Source organism: Centruroides vittatus, unplaced genomic scaffold (genome assembly GCF_030686945.1).
Source record: "Centruroides vittatus isolate TY-2023 unplaced genomic scaffold, ASM3068694v2 scaffold_384, whole genome shotgun sequence".
NCBI classification, from domain to species: Eukaryota; Metazoa; Arthropoda; class Arachnida; order Scorpiones; family Buthidae; genus Centruroides; species Centruroides vittatus.
The window spans coordinates 218,697-245,733 of NW_027122705.1; the positions used below are offsets into that span (position 1 = coordinate 218,697).

Sequence of the window (27,037 nt, forward strand, 5' to 3'; positions counted from 1 at the left end):
TGATACCTACGACTGCATCCGACTAATTTGTATTCGTTAAGTTTAACGAAGGGTTTTATAGTAAAGAAATAAATTCCTCATCACTCACCAAATTTTTGCCATCTTGAAATGAGTAATGCAAGTTTGTAATCCATCTTTTATCTCCGTTAACCAAGACATCTCGTTCTTCTTGGAAGCATGCAGTCTAAAATATTATTAAATATTTTGTCACTTTTATGTAATAAATTAAAAACTTATAAATAAGTTGCTATTTTATCTAAAGAAATTTTATCAATTATTTAAATATTCCTTCATCTAAATGCTCTGTCTTTATGATTTAACAGAAAAAATAGGAAGAAAAAATGTTATTATTAGCTCGGTTTATACATTTATTTGGGTTACTTCAAATAAATGGGGCAACAAAGCTGAAAAATTCTTTATAATAGTTTCACGAACTTGGAAAGATTCCAACTGAAAAGTAATAAATCAAACATATCAAATATTTTAACATGTTGATTTACATTAAAGTTTTTGAGCTTGTATTAAATTCATTTTCAATGGTAACTTGGTATGAATTATCTTTTAAATGCATTTATGGAATAAATGGAAAGTGAATGTAAAAGAACATGAACATAAAATTATTATTATAGAAGGTACTGTACATTGACAGTTATGTCTCAAATCCCAAGTATTATTTCAGTCTAAATGTTGCCTTGACAAAAGAAACAATATGTAAATAGACCAAATATGATAATCTTTGATGTTTAAATTAGTTACTTTTAATGCTGCTTCTTGTCTATAGAAATGAAGAAGCCATTAACATATTTCTCAGTTTTGTAATTTTCCTACAAGAGAAGCTTACAAAACTAAGAAATATACACATGAGAAATCAAGACAAGTATTTTCTGGATAACCTGGAAAAAATAGCGAGGTTGAGGCCGAAGTTTTAAACACGAAAACGTGTACGTCGGACATTCAGCACCACTTTCCTGTAAATCTAGAAGTTTGGCAATGGCATTTGGAATGTCGAGCACGACTCCACTGACTTTCCAAACACCATTGTCAAACTTCTAGCTTTCAGGAAAGCAGTGCCGAACATCCAACGTATGCATTTTCGCGTTAAAACTTCAGCCTCAACCTCGCTAATAATTGCTTAGAAAGATAATTATAACAAGAAATTTCTTTTATACGTGTCATGTTACCTAATTACAGGTACAGGGCATGTTAAGTTTAGTAGTAAATCATTAATCGAACAGTGATTATTACTGCTCCATTAACGCAAATATTTTCTGACTGTTAATTAATTGAAACAATAGTAAGAAAGCTTATCCCACTAATACTATTAAATTCTACATAGACAATGTCTCGATTTTTCTCTCGTCATGTATGTCAATGCACTTCTTACAACATCCTTAAACTGTACACATAACTAATGAACAAATCACAAAATAATTACTGAAGCTGAATATTAGCAAAATTGCTTTTCAAATTTAAAATTTCCGACAGCAAAGTGTCTTTGACTTCTTGAGATAACTTGGTATATTTGTTAAATTTCTACAGAAACACAGCTCCTCTAAACCAGATAATTTGATCGTACACTTAAGATTAATATAAATGGAATTCTAAATGACCGGTGATGAATAATTAATACAACAATATAATTAGAGATAAGCAGAATGATTCGGTGATCTGAATCACTTCATTTTTATTCATTTATTCATTCAAATGAGTAATATCAATAATTGTTCTTCTGTTCCTATATAATATTAAAACCATTACAAACACACTAGTTTTAATTACAGGCCTACAGGAACTATGACAGATCCTATAACCTTCATTTTTATATCTACACAGCATTATATTAAATTTTTTTTATGTATAATATTATAATTTAATTTTAAAGACCAGTCAGATCTTACATTAAAAGAAAATGGTGTGAATGGGACGCTATATTTGTCAATATAATCACTATAAAATGGGATCCCACATTTAATCACCTGCTTCCTGGAAGACGGGAGCCGTCGGCGACACCCACATGTGATTCATCACGGTTTATTGGTAACTTTAGTAAGTAATTCGATTACGTATCAGAATACCACAAACAAACAGGCAAAAAAAATAGTAGTAATTTGTATATTATATGTCAAAATATCATCATAGTACTAACAATTAAGCAAAAATAGATGATGAAAAAAAAACAGTAAAAAGAAAACATCAAGCAGAATAATAATAAAACATATTAATTACAAGAAAAATAAATTTAAATAAACAAACAGATAAACTGATCAGAATTTAATGAAAATTTCTAAACTAACTATTCCAAGATTTAACATTTTAAATTATTAAATAATTCTTACAAAATTTATCTGTACAAACTTCTAGTTATCAGTAAAAGGAAGTCAGTTTTTTGGGTGTGAAGTGATTGGACAGACAGACAAACTATTCAAGAAAATGTATATAATTATAACATTTTTGACACTACAGAAAGGCTTCTTAAGTTAAAATTTTATAAAGCCACTTGTCCCGAAAGAAGAAAAATTATATTTCGGGTTTTTGTTTTATTTGGATATTTCTATATATTAATTTTTCGGAAACATTGTTACAATTAAAACCTTACTGCTCCCGGCAGAGTATTTCAATCGTGCTCTAACATAGAAATTTGCGACGATAAACACCCGAGGTAGGCTTCTTAAGGGAGATATAAACATTGTTATGTTTTAATTTCATATAAAAATTTATCATCGTATAAATATACTTAATAAAATAAATTAATTAAGTGGTAATCTGAAGTGTGAAGAATATTAACAACACTCAACCATTAAGGTTAGATGTCGACACTAATGGAATTATCAACATTAATATTAATACTGAATGATGAATTGGCTGCATCGTCTAATTTGTTTTTGACGAGTTACGATGATCGATAGCTCTAGTTATAATTTATAATTAGAATTAATATATTTATTGAATATAATTTCTAAATAAAATATAATTTGAATGAACAAACTGAGCTTATTAAAATGGCAAAATTTCTTCCTGCAAATCAAATACAATGCAGAAAAAACAAATTTATATTACTACTGTATTTGTTTATTTAGAATTTATCAAATTGAATTAAATATTAACTTATTTTAACAATAATAACAAAATTATGCATAAAAATATTCATAAAAACAAATAAATATAAGTGCGTGCCACTTAATGACAGAGGTCCCATAAGATTGTAACGGAGACGAAAAATTCATAGCCACCCATATGTTTTCTATGTTTAGATATATAAATACTTATTGTGTTACATATAGATTATACTAGTAAGTTAGTAAACTACACCATACAGATTTGTCTAAATAGTAGTCTACGATGTTCACTCGATAACAACGACATGTAACAAAGTATTTTTTGAAATATATTTCCATTGCTAAGTATTACTTATCCATAATATACTTTTCCATTAATTTTGGAGTATATATCAATAATTTATCAATCAAAATTTACTTTTTTCCTATAAATTTAAAAAAATAAAGTTAGCCCACAACAGGAGGTAGCTGGGTGGTGAGGGACAGGTAGTTGAGTATACTTAGGTTCAATCTGCCAATTTAAATTTCTAAGCTAACCCAGACTTAAATTCAGATCCTCCAAAGTGGCAAGTGACGACTTCACCAGCCAGGTTTTCTGATGCTCGATCGTAATCATCAACTGTTACAAATACATTATTATTTTTACACCTCGTTTAAGCCAAGTAATGCTTAAATATTCATTAAAAATTTAATTTATGAATTATAATTTAACCAGAATTACATTCAATTACCTACCATGAAAAAGTGCAAAAACTTAAATGATGAACTGTTAGTATCTGGCTTAGTTTAATAGGATATGGCAACAAAACACACAAGTTATCTGCCAGGAGGGCACCTCTCGGGTGAGCTTTTCCCCTATTAAACTGTTAGTTACGTGAAAACTCAGAAAAATCCAGCTCTTTGGTGAGAGACAGACCCACGAATGACTGCCAGCCTTCTGTAGTTTTATCTATCAGTCACAGGTAAAAAGATAGTAAAAAATGCTCATAACATTTAAAAAAAATTTATTTACTTTCAATTTAATTCATTTGTATTGCTGAATAGTATGTTTACTTTTAAATACATGTAGTTATTGTTTAATGCAGGAGATAGATACCTTGAAAGTAGCATATTTAAGCTAAAATGCATAAAGCTAACTCTCCGTATAGCACATATCGATGACAATCTATAAAACTGTGTCAAATAAAAAAGTAGTGTGTAGTATAAAAGTTATCCATAAACCCTTTCATGTAAGTTAATCATTTCGAGATTATCAAGTACGATTATCAAACGACACGAAAAATAAACAATATTGCATTAGCTGAATATGTATTACATAAAAATTTGGAAAACCAGAAGCAAGCATCAGTGATATGCTAAGTATGTCCAGCTCTCCTAAGAACAGTAGAGGAAGTATTTATAGTGACTAGTAAAGATAAACTAGTTAACAAAAGTTCAGGAGTTCCGTTGGAATACAGACACGAACACTCATTTAATAACATAAAAAAAAATGAACTTTGGGTTGGTTCCATCTTATGCCACAGAAAGAAAAGTGGTCATAATCACGGTAGAAAGTCTACCTATTGATTTCCATTGATATATTTTTAGTTTCATCAATTTTTTCCAGAAGTCTTTTAGTCATTCTCACAACTGTGGAAGACCGATCCCAGCATTTAGAAAGCACTCGCTGTTTATCGAGTTATGCCACCGGCTGTATTAAAATACAAAACTTACCAAACAAAAGCAATGTAACTAGTCAAATACTCACTCAAAAATTTTTACAGTGATGGAAAAGTCAAGATCTACTCAGCATTCTTCTTGTCAAATGAGTTCAAAGTGGCAGTGTTCTTTTTGTTGTGGGATGATCTCAAAATTGCTCTATTGGTGTATTTTCTACCACAGTTCCTCACAACCAGAAACTGACCTATAAAGTCACTTTCAAAAAAGCCCTGTAAAAGGTTTCATAAGTGACAAGAAGCCGAGAAGTCTTGAAAATCCAAAACAGCGGTTACATTCAGTTTATTTTTAAAAAGTTTGAAGATTTTTATTTGAATTTTTAGACTGAAGATGATAAAACGTCTTTATCAACATTTACAGAAAAGATGTCTATAAAGTAATTTATTTTATTGCTTTGTTTAGATTGGCTTGAAGTCTTTGAAGTCTAAATTTATTTACGCAAATCTAGTCCACCCTAAAACTTTTACCAAAATAAAATTTATTTATATTTCTCTAAGATTATTGAGAATTGTTTGTTTTCGTGTGTGTTTGCAGATGTCGCATTACTTCTATTGGATCCATTTGTCAGTAATAACTTAGGTCATTGGTCAAAAATCCATCAGTCTAAATTTAGATATTTCGTGCTGCTTTTTTTAAAATCCACTCATTGCAAACAAGAGTATAAACATTGCCAAGTGATACAAATGATATGAGGTACCAAAAGAAATCTTTAAAATAGAACAGAAATATATAACCTACTAATACTGCGTATTTACTGTTCACTTAAACCTGAACATCAGTGTAGTAAATAAACGAAAAATAGGCACTTCTACTACATCAATTATTGAAAATTACTATTAATCAAATTGAAGACAAGTCTGCCCAAGAGGGACCACCATTTATTTTGCGTTCCAGACTAAAAACACACACATATGGCGACAGGCCTTCCTTTTTAGGCTTCATGTCGCCAAAGGTAAAAAAGTCCTTTAAAAAAACACAAACATCCAGTTAAAACTAAAAGGAGTCGGTGACACACAGACATCTTACTCTTCAACCATCTGGCCAGTGGGTGTTTCCGCTTTTTATATGCTGGAACAAGCGCTGGAAAATGCAAATTTTGAAGCTGCACCCTGGCGACGGTACTTTAAAATTTCTTTTTGTTGATTTTTCCGTCCGATGGCGAGATTATTATTAATCAAATTGAAGACAAGTCTGCCCAAGAGGGACCACCATTTATTTTGCGTTCCAGACTAAAAACACACACATATGGCGACAGGCCTTCCTTTTTAGGCTTCATGTCGCCAAAGGTAAAAAAGTCCTTTAAAAAAACACAAACATCCAGTTAAAACTAAAAGGAGTCGGTGACACACAGACATCTTACTCTTCAACCATCTGGCCAGTGGGTGTTTCCGCTTTTTATATGCTGGAACAAGCGCTGGAAAATGCAAATTTTGAAGCTGCACCCTGGCGACGGTACTTTAAAATTTCTTTTTGTTGATTTTTCCGTCCGATGGCGAGATTATTATTAATCAAATTGAAGACAAGTCTGCCCAAGAGGGACCACCATTTATTTTGCGTTCCAGACTAAAAACACACACATATGGCGACAGGCCTTCCTTTTTAGGCTTCATGTCGCCAAAGGTAAAAAAGTCCTTTAAAAAAACACAAACATCCAGTTAAAACTAAAAGGAGTCGGTGACACACAGACATCTTACTCTTCAACCATCTGGCCAGTGGGTGTTTCCGCTTTTTATATGCTGGAACAAGCGCTGGAAAATGCAAATTTTGAAGCTGCACCCTGGCGACGGTACTTTAAAATTTCTTTTTGTTGATTTTTCCGTCCGATGGCGAGATTATTATTAATCAAATTGAAGACAAGTCTGCCCAAGAGGGACCACCATTTATTTTGCGTTCCAGACTAAAAACATACACATATGGCAACAGGCCTTCCTTTTTAGGCTTCATGTCGCCAAAGGTAAAAAGTTACTGTTTTTAATGAATACATTTTTATAATAATCAAAAATTAAATTTCTTTCCAATTGACTAGGCATATATCTTAATTCTTATGATAATTTATGTACAGGGTGAGTGAAAAGGCATTGAGAAATTGCTATAATTTCTATATTTCTAATGCATAGATGATGAAAATTATTTGACATGTAACTTAATAAATGGAAATATGATGCATACCTTAAAATTCAACAAAAGCACCGGTGCCATCCACCGACACGTTTTCCTCAGATTGCGATATGGATGGGTGGCCCTTCTGCGTGTCCGCAACTGAATCTGCGGTCATTTTAGCTTTGAATGACAATTCTGGATTGTTTCCAAACAGATCGTGCACCACTTCTCTGCACAGCAACCACTGATTTCTACACCTCGTAGCATGCAGGAATCTGCACTTGCTCCCAAACATATAAGCGGTTTGCCTTTTTTTTTTAGACCACTTCTAAAATTCCATTAATTGTGTACAAGCACATAAATTTTATTCTGATTGCACTATTGTAGCAGTTACCAAAGTTGTAGCAATATTTCAATACCTAGTTACTTTCTACCGACCCTGTATATAAATTTAAATTGAAAACAATTAATTTATCTTATATTGGAGAGTCCTTAGCATCATTAAAACAAAGAACTACGCAATGCTTTTTTCATCTAAGATTTCTCCTAAAGTACTGTAGACATATGCTCTATTGTAGATCAAGTAGGGCTTCTTTTCATTCTTTATAATGGCATTCATTAATTATGTGAGCCACAATTTGAATCCCCTCTCCTCTTTGCATACAATGGTATACTTTTGGTAACACCTCTTAAACTATGCACACTAATTAAATTATTAAATAATTAGCAAATTATAGAAATTTTCCTATTTACACTTTGAATCAAGTTAACAGAATAACCATATTTCTGTCTTTTGTTATAAGGTAATTACTCTTGCTGACTGACTTGTTTGGTAATAAATATATCCTCTTCTTGATAAAACTTGTAAAGTGATCTTATAATAAAATTGATTAACAGAGACACGTATAAAAGCATAAAATTATTTCTTCTATAAAGGGGGGTTGTGAGTAGCATAGAAGACTGTTCTAAAAATAACACTATCAGAAAAGTATGTCACCATTGATGTCAGTAACTATTGATAACATATGAATCAGCTACATTGAAATACACATTTAGCACACTTCAAGGTAGAAAAATATGAATATATTTATATTATTTTAAAATTATTCCTCTCTCTAATTTGCAATAATGTAACAACTTGCGTAGGATGTTTTATCCATATCATAATTATTTTATGTATAAAACCAAGCCTGATATTCGTTAATAATCAAATGGTACGTCCAGATTCATATCGAGCTGTGATAAGGCTACTAAAATTATTAAGAAGCTAAGTAATTTGGACTAGAACTAGGTGATTAAGCCAATATCTTATGTTAAATTTAATCATTAGAACAAAGAATCTGCACGGGAGAATAATTATATCTTCTAAATTAATCCGTCCGGAAGTGAAGAGCGGATGAAAATCCGAGCAGAATAACGGGCAATGCATCTGCACGGAAACAGGAGTTGTGGATTAGAGTCCTGCTTTGGGCTAATCTTTTCTTCCAGAAATTTTAAATTAAATCTAACAAGAAATGTAATCTTAACTACTTATCCATAGTCCAAATTATTTATCATCTTAATAATTTACTATATTATAGCCTGATATGACATATCATTTGATTGTCATTATGAATATTTTACATAAAATTACTCAATATATGACTTTGTATTATGAAAAACATCATAATCGCCAAATCAAACAACTTTTAAACTCGTAGACTGGTACTAAAACCTCACTAGTGTGAGTAATTCTTATTGTTTGAGATGCTTGACACTTGCTTTAGTTCCAATTTCAGATGTAAACAAATAGTAATGCTAAGTTGAGGTCTCACTGTTTTTTTTTCCATTTTACTTAAATCTATTTATAAAAATTAAATATTGAAAATTTTAACATATTTTTGTAGTATCGAGAAATAGATAAAGATCGACAGAACATATTTCACCAAGCACAGTAATTCAAAAAAAAAAAAGTTAGCACAGGAAAGAGCTGACTGACTCATGTTCTATACCGAAATAACTCGTACAAAATATCCCAAATTTCGACAGCATAAATCTATTATAAATTATAAATTCCCAAATTTATTTACATTTAAATTTAATGCCAATTTGTAAATGAAGACGAGTTTGAAATGACTAAAGTCAGATTTAAAAATAAAAACAATCTTCAAAGAATTAGCCGAAAATTAAATTTAAATTGTACTCCGATTCGTTGGATATATTTTACGCATTAGATTATTAATAAATTATCGCAAATACATCAGACAAAAATTAAGATCTGCCAATTGTAATATCAACAACTACAAAACCCGACAACATGTGGTTTCAATTCTAAAAGCAATTATTTTTTTTATCGTCCGGCGTATCGTAAATATCTAAGCACGACAGGAAGATCCTTGTTTTCTTTTTAATGAAACAACAATCGTCTTTCTTTCTTAAATACTTTTCAAAATTTGTTATTTATTTTTTCGTAAATAATTAAAGTAAATTATTACTACATAATTAATTAATTTTGAATAATTTTGATTTCTGTAGCTTCCAAAGTTTTTAAATGTGCATTAAAATTCAAGAAAAATGTTTAAACATTAAATTGAAGACAGACCGACCACTGAAAAAGTTAAAGTTACGTCGTCACCATGTGGACTTGGTCAACTGCAGAGGGACTTTACAATCGCACTGTACAAATATTCCTTTTTATCAGTGATGTTTACAGGTACAAAATAAACTCAAAATAAGAATTTTTGACAAATAACCAGTGCCAACTTTAAGTCAAACAGATCCAATCGTTCTACACAAAGTCTGTACTAGGATCCTCTATTAAAAAAAAATTAGAGGGGGAGAAATTCTCATTCTAAAGATGAAATTCTAAACCTGTCTTATAGATTTTAGAGTAGTGACATTGTGTGCCACTCCTACAGGTGACCAACTTGTTAAGGTAAGACCTGTGCATGCGATTTATTCCAATTTTCCTTTAATAATACATTCTACGATAAATTTATAGAACAGAATAGAATCTTATTAAATTAAAAAGTTTAAATAACTTTAGATACTTCAAAACAGAATATTTATTAAATGAGTCATATTCAAGCTAAACAGTATATAATTAGAATACTTTGTCACTAAAGTAGAATGTGTTGTCACCCATTAATAATCTTAATAATTTGACAGTTTTGATTAATTTAGAAACACCTTGAAAGAAAAAAAATGCTTGGAATAGAGTCAAACTCAACTTCCAAAAATCTGGCAGGTACAATTTCTAAGTTGTGCTATCCAAATGAGGTCTTTGATGTTTAAGAATACAGAAACTAAACATGACCGTACAATTCGGCACGAGTGCAGTTCGACAATTTAGACAAAGTTTTGGGTATTATCGTGTAAGCAACTCAAGTCAATTACATTATTAAATATATAAAAACGTATAAAGTATTAATTTGTACGTAACAGATATAATTTTTATAGAATACTAGCAGCGAGTGTCTGGTGTCAATCGGGGGGTTTGAGGGGGCAGCAAATTGTAAGGTTGGGAGAAGATAATAAAAACAATAGTGTTACATTTATCAACCCGAGTATTTATACAAACAGAACTACAAAACACAAAAATTGCTCATGCTTAAAAGGAGGTGGGAACTCCCTTTTTTTCTAACGTTTCAATTCAACGAATATTGATGCCAAATTTGGTGAGGATATGTTAAATGGTATAGAAGCCTTTGCCTAACAAACATACATACATACACACACAGTGATACCTTGGTTTTCATCGATAATCTGTCAGAAAACAATTGACAAAATCCAAAACTGAGGCAATTATTTCCATATGAATCAATGTAAATCCAATTAATTCGGTCTAGACACTCCAAAATACATACCAAAACCGCATTTTATATAGAATAAATATTGTGTTTAATACAAAAAATAATAAATTAATATAAAATGAATATAAAAAAACTAATGTAAAGAATAAACAAACATTTAACATAGCATTTAACATGGCATTTGAAGCACTATGGCTCTGGCAACTTTCTTTCTTTGGTCCCATGATGAAGCTAAAAGAAAAGCAATGGAATTGTTTGACTAGATCAGTGTTTCTCAATGGGGGCAATATCGCCCCCCAGGTGGGTGATTTTTCCATGTTGGGGGTCAATTAGCAACAATTTATATTTTGGGGGCAAAAAAACAATTTTCTGCGGGCGATATAGTAAAACATTATATTAAGAATAATTAGATATTTTATTCATTATATCATACAATAATTAAACAAATAGTATTCCTATAATCCTTCTTCCTTCCACTTTTAACCCTTTTCTGTCACGTGGCAGGAATTATAATATTCGGGGGTCCTAATTAGCCGATTGACAAATTTTTTCGAAGTGAAGGGGCTATACTACATAACGGTTTTATCGAAGGGGTCACCGATTCATTAGAGGTTGAGAAACACAGCCACATGCACAGGGTTATGCTCACACGAGAAACACAACAGCAGGAAAACACGTGGATCACCCTATGTTTTTGCAAAATTAGCAGAAAGTCGTGAACATGCCAACAAAATCCAAGGCAACCGACAAAAACTGAAACAAATTTTTCACAAAAAAAAAAAAAAATCAACGAAAACCGAGGTATTACTGTACATATTTCGACTTGACTTTCATATATATATATATAACCACACCTTTTCTACAGTTCCAGTAAAAGATTAGGTTTAATACAGTACATCGCAAACATTTTTGGCCATTTTACATTGGCCTTCCTCAGGCATTAGAAAAAAAATTTAATAAATTAGAACCAAAAGAAAATTTTAAAACATGCAAAAATTTCCAAATGAATACAAACTTAAAGTATTTGAAATGCATTCTAGACATAATAAACTCAAACAAAATGCAAATTAAATCCATTAACAATCTTTAAACATTAAAAATAATTAAAGCCGAACTTTCTATTCCGATTGCAAATATTTTTCCATGTAATTTTACATATATTTCTTTTGCAATGAATCATTAAAATTACAGAAGTATTACAAAAATAAAGAATTTTTATTCAATAATTATGATAAAACGATACAGATTTCGTGTTACAAAATCTCTCGGTAAACAACTCTTGGTAAAGTTTATCGAGTAGAAACTAGATTTTGTTATCGTTTAAAATGAAAATAAATCTTTATTTAAAACGGCAACAATCAAATTTATTTTAATTTTATCTATGTCTGGTAAATAAAATCAAAACAAATTGCGATTCTACTATGTTTGCATTAACGACAAACAACTTTTAAATGAAATAAATAAATTTGGATGTAGTTTTTCTCATTATTAATATTTAAAAAATTTAATTTCTTAATTTTATTATGGTGCAAGAAATAAATTGAGAAATCAAAATCAGATTTCAAATCTTAGGAAATATTCTTATAAAAAGACACACACTATTATACAAAAACAATCAATCAATTTATTTCATAAACCTATATATATATATATATATATATATATATTTATTAAATTTATTTAATTCTTTCCTCCTTTAAAAATGCTGATATCATATCTGAAGGCAAATGCACGTGTGCGGAATGTCAAGCAAGATGGTGGCAACGATTATCAGCCACGGTAGCAATATCGCCGTACTTCTGACCACTACTAGTAACGTGATTTGTTGCATGCAATCTGACATTTTGAGTTACTTCCTTGTTACCTTTTAACTGATGGAGAATTTAAAAGTATATCTTGGTGTAGAAAACTTCCTAAATATCTATTAATTTAACAATATAGCAGTTATATAAGCTCAACAATCATTTTCATCCATCTTGAATATATAAGCTAGTGCTACTCGGTTTTCACGGACCAGCGTTTTTCATTCCAATCCTTCGTAGAGCAGTACTTTTGTGAAATTAAATAAAAATACAGTAGAGAATCGAAAATTGGAATCAATTGGGGACTGAGTTGTTCCGATTACCCATTGTATACGAAAAAATACATTAACCTGTCCGATGTTCAAAATTTTCTCCGTAGCGTGTCACTTCGTGTTGAATTTTCGTCGATTTTAAGCCTAACAAACATTTTTATAATAATAATCGAGGCTTTCGTATCGTTAAAAATTATTTCTGCATTTTGTACAAACAAAATAAATATATTGAAGAATATAAAAACATGAAAATTATACTTTAGAAGTAAATCCAGTATCAAAAACGTTCGATTCAGCACGACACAGTCCGACTGAAATCGTGCCGAATACCGGCGATTCCGATTACCAGTGTTTCGATTAACGACTCTCTACTGTAAATATAAAACAAAGAAAACGGAATTCAAATGCATTTTTTTTTTTTTGTATTTTAATTTTTAAATAAAATCTCGGTAACAAATCGTATGACAATTGACTAGCACTGATCTATATCGCACATTCTTGTCACACACGCAGCTGCACTTTCACAGAAAATATTGAAGATTTGATAGCCACTTTTCCTTTCCATGCCCCACATGCACATCCTCCTTTAGATTCCAGTTAACATTTTAAAATCTTATACTTTATAACACTAATTAGTATTATCAAATTTACAAGTTAACACGGAATTACGCCAGTTAATGTCAAACATTAGAAAAGGATTAAATATAAAAAACACACCTCGGCTCTTTTCAGCATCTCCCATTTATTAAGTATTTTCATTGCAAAGACTTTATCGTTGTCTTTCTGCTTTACGACCGCAACCTGAAATCAAATTCGTACCGTTAATTGGTATTAATTGTTTGTATACTTTAATTAGCATGTCCGAACAAAATAAGTTTACCTCTCCAAATGCACCCCGTCCAATGACTTTTAAAATTTCAAAATCATCTCGTGCCAATCTCAAGTTTTTTATTTTCTCGACTACCGGGTTCACTGAAATGCAAAAAAATTTATTAATGACATATATTAAACATTAATAATAAACAAATTTCTTGAAATTTCACAATGCAGGAGAATTAGATTATGTTTTATCCTTAAAAATTAATTAGCAACTACTTAATTTGTTAATGTGGAATTTGAATAGATCAATCATAAGTACAGTATGACCACTCCTCACTTAACGAGTTAGTTGTCGGAACGGAACTCCGTTATTAAGTGAGGAATGTGCAATAAAGCACAAATTTATAAATGAAATATGTAGTTTTGGGGATTGCAAATACTTCACGCACTGAAAGTGACCGCAGAAACTAGACTAAGATTAAGAAAGAGGATTCCCCTGCTGGAGAGATGGTTGTAAGTCTAAGTGGTTGTTAAGCGAGGAGTGACAGTACCGACAACAACATAATTGAAGAACAGATTACTTTACATCATCACAAAGTTATTGTACACGTATTAACATACATAAGATATTTATATATTAATAAATATACGAGTATGGTTCAGACTTCTGTCCAGAATTTCGTTAATGTTGACGGAGCCATACGTGTTACACAGTCCCAAATTTGTTTCTTTCTCTAGGTACTCTCTTTTCACACGTTGACACGTCTCTCATTGTTTTGGTAACAATGTTATGCCTGCAGAATAGAAGTCATTTGGCCAGTGTTGGAGCCATCGTATGACTAACTCTCGGATTTCAGTGTTCTAGACAATCTTGTTTTTTATGGTTTCCTTCAAAGAGCCAAACAGTTGATAATTGCATGGAGACAGATCTGGATTTTTTTAATCAAGTCCATTGATCTTCTCCAACTCATGTGAAGGATTGCCAATGAGAGGTGTAAGCTTGTGAAAGGGGAATACCTAGAGAAGGAAACATAAATTGGGACTTTGTAATGTGTACAGTTCCCCCACCACTACCGAAATTTTAGAAAAATTTCGACTGCCCTCATGAACAAACACACACACATAGATATATTCAAAAATGTCTATTGGAATAAATAAGTTGGTGGCATTCTATTTTTTTCTCTCAATTATATAAACCGTGAATCAATGAAATTAATGATACAATTACGTAATTTTAGAAAATAATCCTAAATTTTTATTTATTTCTGTTAATTTTGATGAAAATTATATTATTAATGTGTAGGCAGTTACATAAAAAGCCAATGCATGTCATTAAAGTTCTTAACTGATTGTTGATAAGATATATTGGACTAGATTAACAGAGATAATATGGAATCGTTACATTAAAAGTCGTTCTAGCTTATCTGATGTATGTCTTATTAAAATATAAATATTAAGATAAACTGTAATTTAGTGATTTTAAAATTCATTAATTATAAAACATGATCGGAAAGCTTATTTTAATTATTTTTAGTTATTAAATGTTGTATTCTCATTAAATATACAAATAATTTCTGCTTTTACGATACTTAATTATGAATATTTATATTTAAAAGTAGTCTATGTTCGGATAAAAGTCGAGCATTAAATGTTACTAGAATAAGTAGCAGTGCATTGTGAGGCACTAGACTTTTCACGTCGTATGGACACGACGAAAACTCCGTCTGGATAAATACCCCAGATATCCCTCACTATCGGCTCGTGAGCCAAGCACAGGAGTTTGTCCGTGTTGCAGCCTAGCAGAGCACTGGAGCAAATGTATATCTTCACACAGTCCGGGTGATTAGTCATCCAGGTACTTCAACTGGCTTCTGCATCAACTAATTCACCCGAGTATCTTTACATCACTGTTTTGTCATTTCTATCATGCAGTACAGTAGCGAAAGACTGCTCACCTTTGATGAAGAGAGGAGGTAATTCTTGGTATGAGGGAGACACTCAAACCAAATCTGTAAATAACATATAAGTACCACCAATCCAGGTGAGCAAACACATTGTAAACATGGCCTTAAGCCCCCATTTTTAAAGTTTAAAAATAATGAATTAATGAAATTAGATCAATGTGGTTCTAGAAATCAAAGATCTGAAAGATCTTAGTCAATAATAAAGAAACAATGACTCCTAGAATAATTATTTTATTTTATTAATTCATTAGATAAGATAGATTAGAAAATAGTCAGATTTAAAGTTATCTTTAAACTATAAAAACTGCTTCTAAATACAAAACTAAATGATAAGATAATTAAAAAAATTTTTTAAATTATTTAGATGATAATATACAAGCCATTGAACAGTTTACTTGCACTAATTACCACACCTTCAACAGTGGAGTTTAAGAAGAATGCTAATGTTTTCCTTCAAAAGTGTGGAGTTTACACTCCAATTTTGACTTCTGACATCAAGGATGCCCCATTAACTGGGTTGATAATGTTAGCATTCTTCTAAAATTCCACCGTTAAGGTGCGGTAATTAGTCCGGCTAACTTATTCCTATTTTGTATATTCAAGATTATTAATATTCTACACACAATCAAAATACGGAACTACTTATTTCAATTTAAACTCAAGTAACATGCACGGTTTTTTTAAAACCTTTCCAAACAACATCATTGCTAAGCAACCAACTGTTCCTTTATTTAGTCGCACTTTAAAAAATTAATAAGGATACGGTAAATTTATTTATTAATGCTATTTTTTGTTTATCATTGTTCACTTGACTAAATTTAATTCCATTTTTTCATGTGCAAGCACTCTATTTTAAAGAAATCTTTCTGCTTTAATCGAGTGTTATTTACATGATTTATATATATATATATATATTATATTTTAAAAGCACTCTTTGTCCTTCTAAAACTCCAAACGTGAAGATTTAAACTCTAAAATATTCAACATTAGCAAACTTAGATTTCTCGAGTAGGATAGAGATTTAATTCAATTATGAGTTTGTGCCGCTTAACGACGGATATGCCATAAAACTACAATGGAGCTGTTCAACTGTACTTTTTCTATGTTTTCATACATATATTCTTATTGTTCTGTTACGTATAGCCTATACAAGTAGTAGGCATAATGCTACATTCAGTCTGTTTACGTGTACTCTACAATGCTTGCTAAACATGATATTTAGTCTAGCATATTCCCATTAAGGGGCATGCACCTGTATTAATCTGAGAGTGTAAAGAATTTAAATCCAAATAATAATTTATTTTTTCATAAATACTAGAGTTTTAATACTAAATATAAACTTCTGGAATACATTTTTAACATTTATACACTTACAAAACATTTATTTCCAACGTTAATATAAATATCAGTTAACATATAATATTAACTATCCAAATTTAAGTTCACGGCATTAAAATTTTTAACGTAAACGTCGATTTAACTGGAAATTCGGTAAATTTTCTTTCAATGTTATCTCGTAAAATTAACATCCAGATGAAAATATGAGTCATCTCGATTTGTTTTGTACGTGAATGTGTGTATTAAAAACAAGATGTACTGCAGAGATAACATATCACACTAATCAGGAAGATTTTTGTTATTGCAGGAAGTTGAATTTATAAAAATATAATTACATTATGCTTCTATACATGTAACTGATTGTAATTATTTTGTAAATAAACAAATTGAGGATAGTAGTTAATAGATTTAGTGGATATTTACATTTTATATGACAATTAAATATTAATTTGTGGATTATTAAAACAAAATTATACTTAAAATGTGTGAAAATACAACACAGAGTTGGCAAAGGCATCAGTCTATTATTCTACAGGATCTGATTAGGCCAAAAAGCCCCAGGAATATTTTGTGGGCAGTCTTTCCAGATATGTTGAGCCTGTCCCTTGCCACCTGGCAAAATCTGTAATGGATATATTTAAGAAGACCCTCTTAGTGCCCATGGGGTGTAAAGAGGAAAAAGAGAAAATCAATTTTATAAATCACAAATGCTATATAATCCGCACTAAAGAGAAGATGAAGTAAAGATAATTGGCAATGCAACTGTATGGTAAGCAGAAATTGTGGGTTCAAGCTGTGCTCCAGACCAATCTTTTCTTCTAGTATATTACAAATGAAGTGATTTAAAACAAGATGGCAACTTAATCACCTATCTATAGCCCAAATAACACAGCATTTATATATTTAATTAGCCAAAATGTAACCCAATAATAAATCCAACTTGTTATTTGATTAGTAATATAATTCAGGCTCGGTTTATTACGTGCAATACAGATCTTCATACATTAACAAATGAAAAAATTTAGTTTAATTATAGTGTTGTGATTATTATTTGTAATATTAAATTAATTAATAATTATAAAAATATATATAAAATTTCTCTATTGTTACAGAAAATATTGATAAGGAGAGTTTATTTAGTTAATATTCATCTTCATAAACCAAACAGAATAAAACAGATTTATCAAAATGGCTGTTATTTATTCCCACGGAAAAGATGATTCAGATAATATTCAGAGCATTGAAAAGGCTATGATAAGATTCACTAAAACAATACAATTGAGAACAAACAAGCATACTACTTAAAATTAATACAAATTTTATGTTACCATGTATTCCTGCACTTATATATACTTCTTGCCAAGGTATACAGGGTATTCCCTTCAAACATACCTGGTTTCGTAGATTACTTTTGGAAAAAGAAGTGCAAGTATAGTATTGTACACAGCATTAATAGAAAGCACATCCAAAAAAGTTAGTTATTGTATTTTTTTATGCTATGTGCTGTATATTATTAATACTGATACAACTTAGACACGAACCTAGTCCTTGTGACAAAAAGTGTTTTTCTTCTACTAAAGAAAAAAGCCTACTGATAACATATAAACATGACTTTTTTACTACATTAAATCAGTACATTTCCACATATACTGATTACGATATCTGGTCCGTACTTCATTTTGGCGGACGTCCGGGCCAGCATGTTAGGAGTCATACCATTAACAGAATGCACAATTCTTGTAGCAGGGTTCTCATGTCTGGCACTTTTGTGACATATACATAATCCTCAACGTGCCCACAAAGAAAAAGTTCAAAGAGATGATCTTGGGCGATTGGACCAACCAAGAAATGGGGCCCCAGCAATCTAGACTGTGTGACAGCGGAGGTCCGTATCACAACTGTATGGTGGCAGAGGACTTTTCAAACTATGCGCATGAAACTTGATATATTGATCACATTTTTCAATACATTTTATTCATATATACGAATAAATGAATTTTACGGAACAGTTTAAACTAGGGATGTTCGAGGACGTTCCCTCTATAATCTATAATCTATTGAGTAAACTCTGAGCCTGGAACAAAATAAGCCACCTCTAATTGCCATAACATTAAGAAATCTTAAGGTTATATGCATATAACCTGAAAACGATAAATTGGTATAGTTTGGGTGGTATTGCTAGTATTATCTTTGACTAATGTGATAATTGGGGTCTGAACTCTTCTCCAAGTCCTTTCCATAACAATTGTGATTTAATTGAAATAATAAATTTACTAGTTTAATTCCAAAAGTATTTCATCCTCTATTCATTCCAGCTTTATTTTCATTATATTCAACTTTATAGATAAATTATATAAAGAAAAATTATTAGAAAACTAAATTATTTATGTTTATAACTGTTTAAGAGTAAACATAGTCTAAATTTTTAACCTTTAAAGTTGTTTTTATATTTTTATTAAAGTTTTTATACTTTTTTCACTCGAATCTCCACCTCAAAGGTGCTAACAAAGCCTTTCCCCAGGCCCAACACCAATTCAGATAGGCCCACAATGGGGCGACCAAGTGGCAAGGAAGGGGCTCGACACATCTGGGTCGGATCAGCACGTAACTCAGCATCCACATACCAGCTTTTTGTATGCAAATCTCAAGCAGAAAGTTATTTTATGTTAATAACTGAACATTTTTAAGCGAGTCAAAGGCAATATTAATTTAAAAAATTGAAACTACAGCAAAAATATTAAAGAAGATTCTAAAGAAAAAAAATATATATATATATATTAATGTTTAAGTATAGCTCAATTCAAAATCATATTCTGGATATTATCTGGAGTGCAGCCATGCTGTGACACTTGGCTACATATCAAAAATTTTGTTGTTAAAATAATCTAATTTTAGTATAAAAGGTTAGTTATTATAATAAGATTTTCATTTGTCTTGTTACTTTATTTATTTATAAAAATAAGTGGTGTTAAATTATATTACAAACTTGTTAAGCATTTCAAAAAACAAATGTAAACTTTTTTTACTAAAGATTTAAAGTAAAACAGCTCAAAATATTGAACATTTTCAGTAGAATAGAATGAATAATTAGCCAAATTAAAGACAAGTTTCAATGCTTAGTCACTTGTGCAATTTAATATTTGATATAATGACAATAGAAGCAATATTAAACTATTTAATTTAATATAAACAATAACTTTTTCACTTATTTCTTTTTGAAAAGAGAAACTACCCAAAATAACAAAGAACCAGGCACCTGTTACTTGGTCGAATTATTTGATGCACCCTTAACAGTGGGTGAAGACGAAATTCCACTTTTGACTGTCCGCATTCCCAAAGGCCCATTAATTGGGCCATAAAAGTTTGAATTATTTAAACTTCACCCACTATTAAAGGTGCATTCATTAATTCAATTATCCAAAATGTTTTAAAAGATACAAATAAGCTCTTATTTACATTTATTTGCTATAAAATACACATTAAAAATTGAAAACGTAACTGTCTTTTGATAATTAAAGCATTTAAAAGATGCTGTTTATTAATTGTATGTACAGTTTAAGCCACTTTTGACCATCTTCCTTCTTCTGCGTACAACAATGTACCATACTTTACAAAAAACTCCTTGCTCTTTAATTACGTGCGCAATAGTTTGGACTTCCAAATCCAATATCACTTCTTAAGCCTTTTTAAATTTCCGGTACTCCATACGAAAATTAACACCTAATTAACTAACGTTTTCGATCGAAACGTTCGCCATTTAAAAAATAGTTCGCACCGGTTATCGGTTTTAGAAGGTATTTAGTTTCTGATAGTTTATGTGACCAGACTTAAGTAGTAGGCTTATAATAAATTTGTATGCCACTAATACCACTAAAAAATCCACGTAGACAATACACAGCCTCGTCTCACTCCCTTGTATACAATGATACATTTTCTGCAACCTTCTATACCACTTAAACTGTACACATCAATAATAGATGGTCCCAAAAATAAAATTATATTTGGAAATATTTTTGCTTTATTAATATAAATACAAATTTGCTTTCTTCAGGCAGAGAACAAACAAAGTGTGAGTTAACGATCATATTTTTGATTTTTAACTATAAAATTTGGTGTAAATTGTCATATTCTTAAACACACATTAATTTCTAATCCTAGTTTATACCTATAATAAATCAAATAAAATATAACTACAGTAACTAGATATACTTTAGATATGCACCACACAAACATACACAATACAATATAAATATTTGCTATACAAAATATGTCATTTAGGATATTTGCTGTTGACATTACTTGCACAAAATATTGAAATTAATAAAGTATCAACAGACGACGAGGCTTTCAACAATAACGTGTTCGGTCATTAAACTTTCAATCGTATCTTCTTACCGATCAGCTGTTGGCCATGCAACACTGTAACTAAATATGATGCCGTACTTCAGCTGTACACCGACCAGTAGAATTGGTAATAATGAAAAGCAATACTGTGAATTTGCTGTGCCTTCAGTTTACCACTTCAAAATGAATTTAAAATTTTATCTGGTTCCACCTAATTTCTATAAAATTTATTTTACACATGCACCCGAATGGTGAGTCAAAAAACCGTGAAAGCATAGTAGAGTCTCTGTAATCCACCAGGTGTCAAATTACTGAATTTTCTTTTTATGTACAGTAAAAAAAAAACACCCTGGTTCACGGGTTAATATATTGTGTTAATCATGGTCGCAACTGTTTCACTAACAGCATACGCAACAACTAGTGATTGGGCGCATGCATACATTGACAAGAGATAACACAAAAATTTCACGTGTACTACCCCGTGGAATGTTGGATTACTGGATGTGTCGGACTGCTGAGTTACAAACTATAGAGACACTACTGTACTTGAAAATTGACGTAAACATTGCTAGATTTGTCAATAAAGGAAAAAAAATAGTATGTAAATTTATATTTTTAACAATAATTCTATGGTAATTCAATAATTGTGGATTCCAACCCATTGAAATTTTCTACATTAAATTTGAAATTACCTATCTATATAATTATAAGAGAACTAAGCCTGAAATTATAAATTAATCAAACGATAACACCCGATTCTTCAAATCACAACTTGGCTAATTAAATATATGTACAGTACATATATAAAGTAATCTGGACTAAAAATAGATGATTAAGTTGCCATTTTGTATTAAATTAATTAATTTAGAATATTTTGAAAGAAAAGGTCTATTCGGAGCAGAATTTGAACCAGCAACTCCTGCTTATCGTATACAAGTAGTTGCATTGCCAATTACCCTAATCGGACTGACCGACCAATTAATTTAGAAGATATACCGAGACGGGTAACTTGCCAAGCCGACAAATAACGACTATGCACCCACGGTCTTCAGTGGACTTTACGCTTTTACCCGAGTACGATATATACATAGTTTTACAGTAAACTAAGCCCAAAATTATTTGGTATCTTTGTATCCTTTGTATCATGTTAAATAATTTCTACTTAATCTAATATTCAATAAACTTTGTCCTTTCATTAGGATATAGTAGGACACAGTTATCATAAAATATACCTTCATTTACTCATGATATAGCATATATCTATGTTGCTTTATATGTTGTTTCGAACCCAAACAATATAACGAATCAATTGCTCCATTTGCCTTCTCTTTTTTGTTAAAAAGAAGGAATTAAAATTAAAGTATAAAAATCTTTCTTTGTAAGATATAAATTTTGTATATATTTCAAATATTTTTCGAGTTAATACTTAACAAATTTTACCCGTTATTTATTATAGATTAACCGTTTAAATGTTTTATTAAACAGCTTTGAATCAAAATATAAATATACAATTACTTATTTAATGTGATGATTTAAAAAAAAAATCTGAAAACTATAAAAACTATCTTTGCACACACTAAAATGGCTCAAGAAGTCAAATTTAATTTGGAATAAAACATTTTTTGAGTTAGAAAAGTATCATCAAAAGCAGCCAACTTCTGAAAATAACTGTTTTAAAACCAGGAAATGTATTTCTGAAAGTGCCATTTTTATTTGAATTCTATTATTTTCGAAACTGGTCGGATCCGACGATCCATTGCCATTTCAAAAATGTTTTATCCCATACAAACTCGACTCCTCGAAACTGTTTTTAGCACGTACAAAGACTCGTTTATCTGCGACAGTGGTTTTTAACTAAGGTGCCGCAACAATACTTTGGGGTATCACAAAATATAGTGTCAAATATATCCACAACACTTCTGCATTAATCAAAGTATAAAAGCAATAACTCTACATTGATATAGTAGTAATAGAGGTGTTGCACGAAAAAACTTATAAAGATGTGGGTGCCACTATTAGAAAAAAGGTTGAAAACACTGATCTATTGTGTCGTCAACATTAGAGCTTATAAAGACTAATGATAACGTTGCATGAATCTAAAGAAATATATAATATTCACGAATGCCGAGCTTATTAATTACAAATGATGTAATAATGAGCCGTAATTAAAAATTTAATGATTCACAAAATAAATATGACTTAATTTACAAGTAGATATTTTAATGATCAATCAGTGTTAGAAGTAGCACTAGGAAATACATTAGTCAACAAATTATATCTTAGAAAAATATAATAATTTTAATTTAATAAACAAGGAAATTTTAATTGTTTAATGAGATTTCAGTTTAGATTCTATTCAAAATGGCAGGACTGAATCATTCTAAAGGTCATCAGAACTAATTTAAATTAAGACTAATTAATTAAGCATTATCTAATTAAGCCCTAAGGTACTTTTTTCTTGATTTCTACATCATCGAAAGAAATGAATTTGCTAGTTTATTTATAAATAAAATTACAATGACTGATTTTTTTTTTATGTATAGTAGATTACAATAGCTTCTCATTCAACTATTAGGGGGTGACTGGCACAGAGATTATGACAGTAACACTACTGCAGTGGGTAGATTGTAGATAGCCTACATATATTATAACAACTTTTTGAATCACTTTAAAACACATACAAAACACCAAGAGAACGGTGCTAAGTAACTCTCCACCGGGTTTCTAGTTCGAAAAGAGATCGCCTAGGTATATTTACCTTAGTTTTGGCATGTTTACCTTAAACATTGCCAAGTATTGCCATCCAGCAATAGGTAAGTAAACAATACAAAAGAAAACAGCTATTCAAAAGCAAAACAAAATGGCTGCCAACCATATGGAGTAAGTAAGGCATCTGTCGGAAAAAATTCGTATAGGTAGACGTCACAAATCACGACTATAAAATTACACTTATAAATCAAACTAAATTTTACAAAATTTAAAATTTCAACACTCACAAGTCTAATAAGAGAGGAAAAGAAACTATTTCCAGTTAGGACACTTCTGTTTCTGTAGACCCTTCTACCCATGATCTATAGTTTTGGAAATTTTATACTTTTCATATACCTTCCATTTCTGCAGAGCCAGAGGGCTCTGCAGAAATGGAAGGTATATGAAAGGTGTAAAGAAGATACAGAAGATAGAAAAGAGAAATCCACATCCTCCCCTTCAGATCACAGTCAACATTTACTGAGAATTTATTAAACTACACTCAAAGCTGCACCTACTCATATTATCCTTTATTACTACATAAACTCGAAGAGTTTATCCATTATTAATCACTTTTTAATTTAATTCCTTAATACAAAGTCAAAATATCATATACAAAAATTACCATAATGAATAAATTATCATTAGCAAATAATTCAATTACTTATGCTAGAATTTTTATATTTTCTAAATATAATAAATATTAACCTATAATTAGGAGAGTCACGATTAATTATAATTATTTTATATCGTAAACATATCACTTCTACCATTTTAACTTTTGCATTCTAAATTTACCTTGTTAAAATCGAGATATATTTAGAAAGATATATTGCCACTTATCCAAATTTGATTCTCTTAGAAACATCCATTATAGATGAATATTCATTATCTATATTTCTTTAATACTTAAATTTCATTTAACTTTTCCTATTAATAACTAATTTTCTAGATAATAAACGACACAGAATCGTATTTACGACGTACTCGGATTTTCTAAGAACCATTTAAAAATTCAAATTTTACAAATAAATATTTATTTTTTTGCGTATTCCAATCAATTATACTTTTTAAGTAGTCCCAACTTTGCATTTCTCTACAAAATAAGAGAATTTTTAATGTTAAGACAGAGTGGGAACAGGTGCACGGTCCGTCCTTGATCCATAACATAACAAAGGAATTTAACTAAATTTTAGATATTCACTTCTACTTTTTCTTTAAAGTTAATCTATAATTTATACGTCGAATAAAAGTTTTATATTATCGTTCCGCAATGGTATTATTTTTTTATAATTTGTCAAAAATAAACTATATTCTTACATCTTAAACAATTTAACATTTATATATTTTGCAAGAGGAAATACCCTCGAGATCACTCTTTTATTATTTTATAGAAGAGCAATATCCGCTAGGCAAACCGGAATATTTTAGATTAAATGCCAATCTCACAGGGGCTACCATTTACCAGATTTTGATTCACACGCTTCTGCAGAGTAAAAATTCCGGACATCAATGGCAATTCCATTAAAACCCAACAGAGGAGCATCAGCCCGGCACGCTCGGAGACCCGCCATTTTCAAGTAAACACTCCGGCAACATTGCACTCGCGTGCCAAATTTCTCACCCCCGACCATTAAATATCCAAAACACGGGACAAGAAAAAACCGAAACCGATCGAGCCCGTCGATGCGAATTACACGTAGGTACGGCAGCAAATAGGAGCACTTCCTCCGGACAGGAAGGAAAAAGATCACTCCGATTTTGTCCACCCCGGCCCGTCCAGGAGTGCGGGAGTTAATTAATTCCAGATGTAAATAGACAATTATTTTTAATTCAAGTATTTTACGTTCTCTTAAAGGATTAATAATAATAAAAAAAAAAGAATGTAGATCGACCGGTGTAGCTTTTTGTCTTCCGTGATGTATTTTTTTTTGTGTAGAGGAGTGGGAGGGAAAACTAGTCACACAGCAATTATTGTATTAATCAAGCCGTTATCAGAGACTGCAAAGGTTCCACAAGCGATCAAAGATTTGCACAATCTAATCTAAGGGTGGGAAATGAGAGTGGAGAGTGGATTTCCTGCAAGAAAGGCGCCCAATCAATAGGAAAGGAGCTTCTTAAATTACACATTTATCCCGTAAATCACCGTACTCACTGTAATCAATGAAATTCGTAACAGTCTTTTCCCTTCTGAGGGACGAGTTGCAGCATTCGTCGTACAGGACCACCACAATGTCCAGAAGTGTCTCCAGGCCGAAACTTTTGCCGTTGAAGACGACGGGACCTCCTAAAATCATCTGCTCCAACTCCCTAATACGATCTTCGGGGGGTTTCCCGGACATCTTTTTCATTTAATTAATATTCATCTCGGACGACACAAGCGCAAAGCCGTTGGATTCCCATCCAATCGCCGCTACCTTCGCGTATTAAATAAGTTCACAGCGTCCAAAACGGTAAACTCCGCATCGAATACTTTACATTATGGAGTAACTTCGACTTCGACGACTTACAAACTTTAAGATAAGCACCGACATGACAAACAACGACGGAGATGACCACCGCTACACTGCCCCCTGCCGGCGCGATTTTTTAATCGTTAGGTCATTTCCCGTCCCGAAAAAAAAAGTATCGAAAATTTCCCCGCATTTTTTCCCCTCCTTTACCCTTAAACCCGCCCCGAAATATCGTTTTAATTCCTATTTTCTCCTCCTTCGAACTTCTAATTCGTAAATTAGCTGGATTTTGATTTTTTATTTTATTTATTTTTTTTTATTGGATGTTTCCTTTCGCACGGAAATGGTCGGAAATTACGGCAATGGATAATTTATTTAGTCGTTCTCGGTCCTCGCCTGCTTCTTCGCTCTGTCGTTTCTGTTAACTCACCACTTACACTGATCGTTCCACCTCGACCCGTCCAAATCTATCCTTTATAAACATCATTTTCGACGTTATGTAACCCCCGCTACTACCGTCGGCGGCATTTTTTCTTAGAAATCAAGTGAAATTTTGCGTGTATTCCTTAATTAATTTAATTAAATCGCTTCGAAATGACGACCCGCTGCTTAAACTTTACTACAAAACCCGATT

General features: G+C 31.1%; 1 protein-coding gene across 2 annotated transcripts in view; it reads right to left on the reverse strand.

Annotated features, from left to right (window-relative positions):
- LOC136988686 (serine/threonine-protein kinase MRCK alpha-like) overlaps positions 1-26,527 on the reverse strand; it is a 73,213-nt gene extending 46,686 nt beyond the window's left edge. For both annotated transcript variants that reach the window (XM_067286613.1, XM_067286612.1), the window contains exons 1-4: positions 26,106-26,527; positions 13,618-13,709; positions 13,455-13,538; positions 89-184 (exon numbers count right to left, since the gene is read on the reverse strand). In XM_067286613.1, the coding sequence (XP_067142714.1) occupies positions 89-184; positions 13,455-13,538; positions 13,618-13,709; positions 26,106-26,301 (468 nt within the window). In that variant the 5' untranslated portion in view covers positions 26,302-26,527. The remainder of the gene's footprint in view (positions 1-88; positions 185-13,454; positions 13,539-13,617; positions 13,710-26,105) is intronic.
- Between the last annotated feature and the right edge of the window lie 510 nt (positions 26,528-27,037).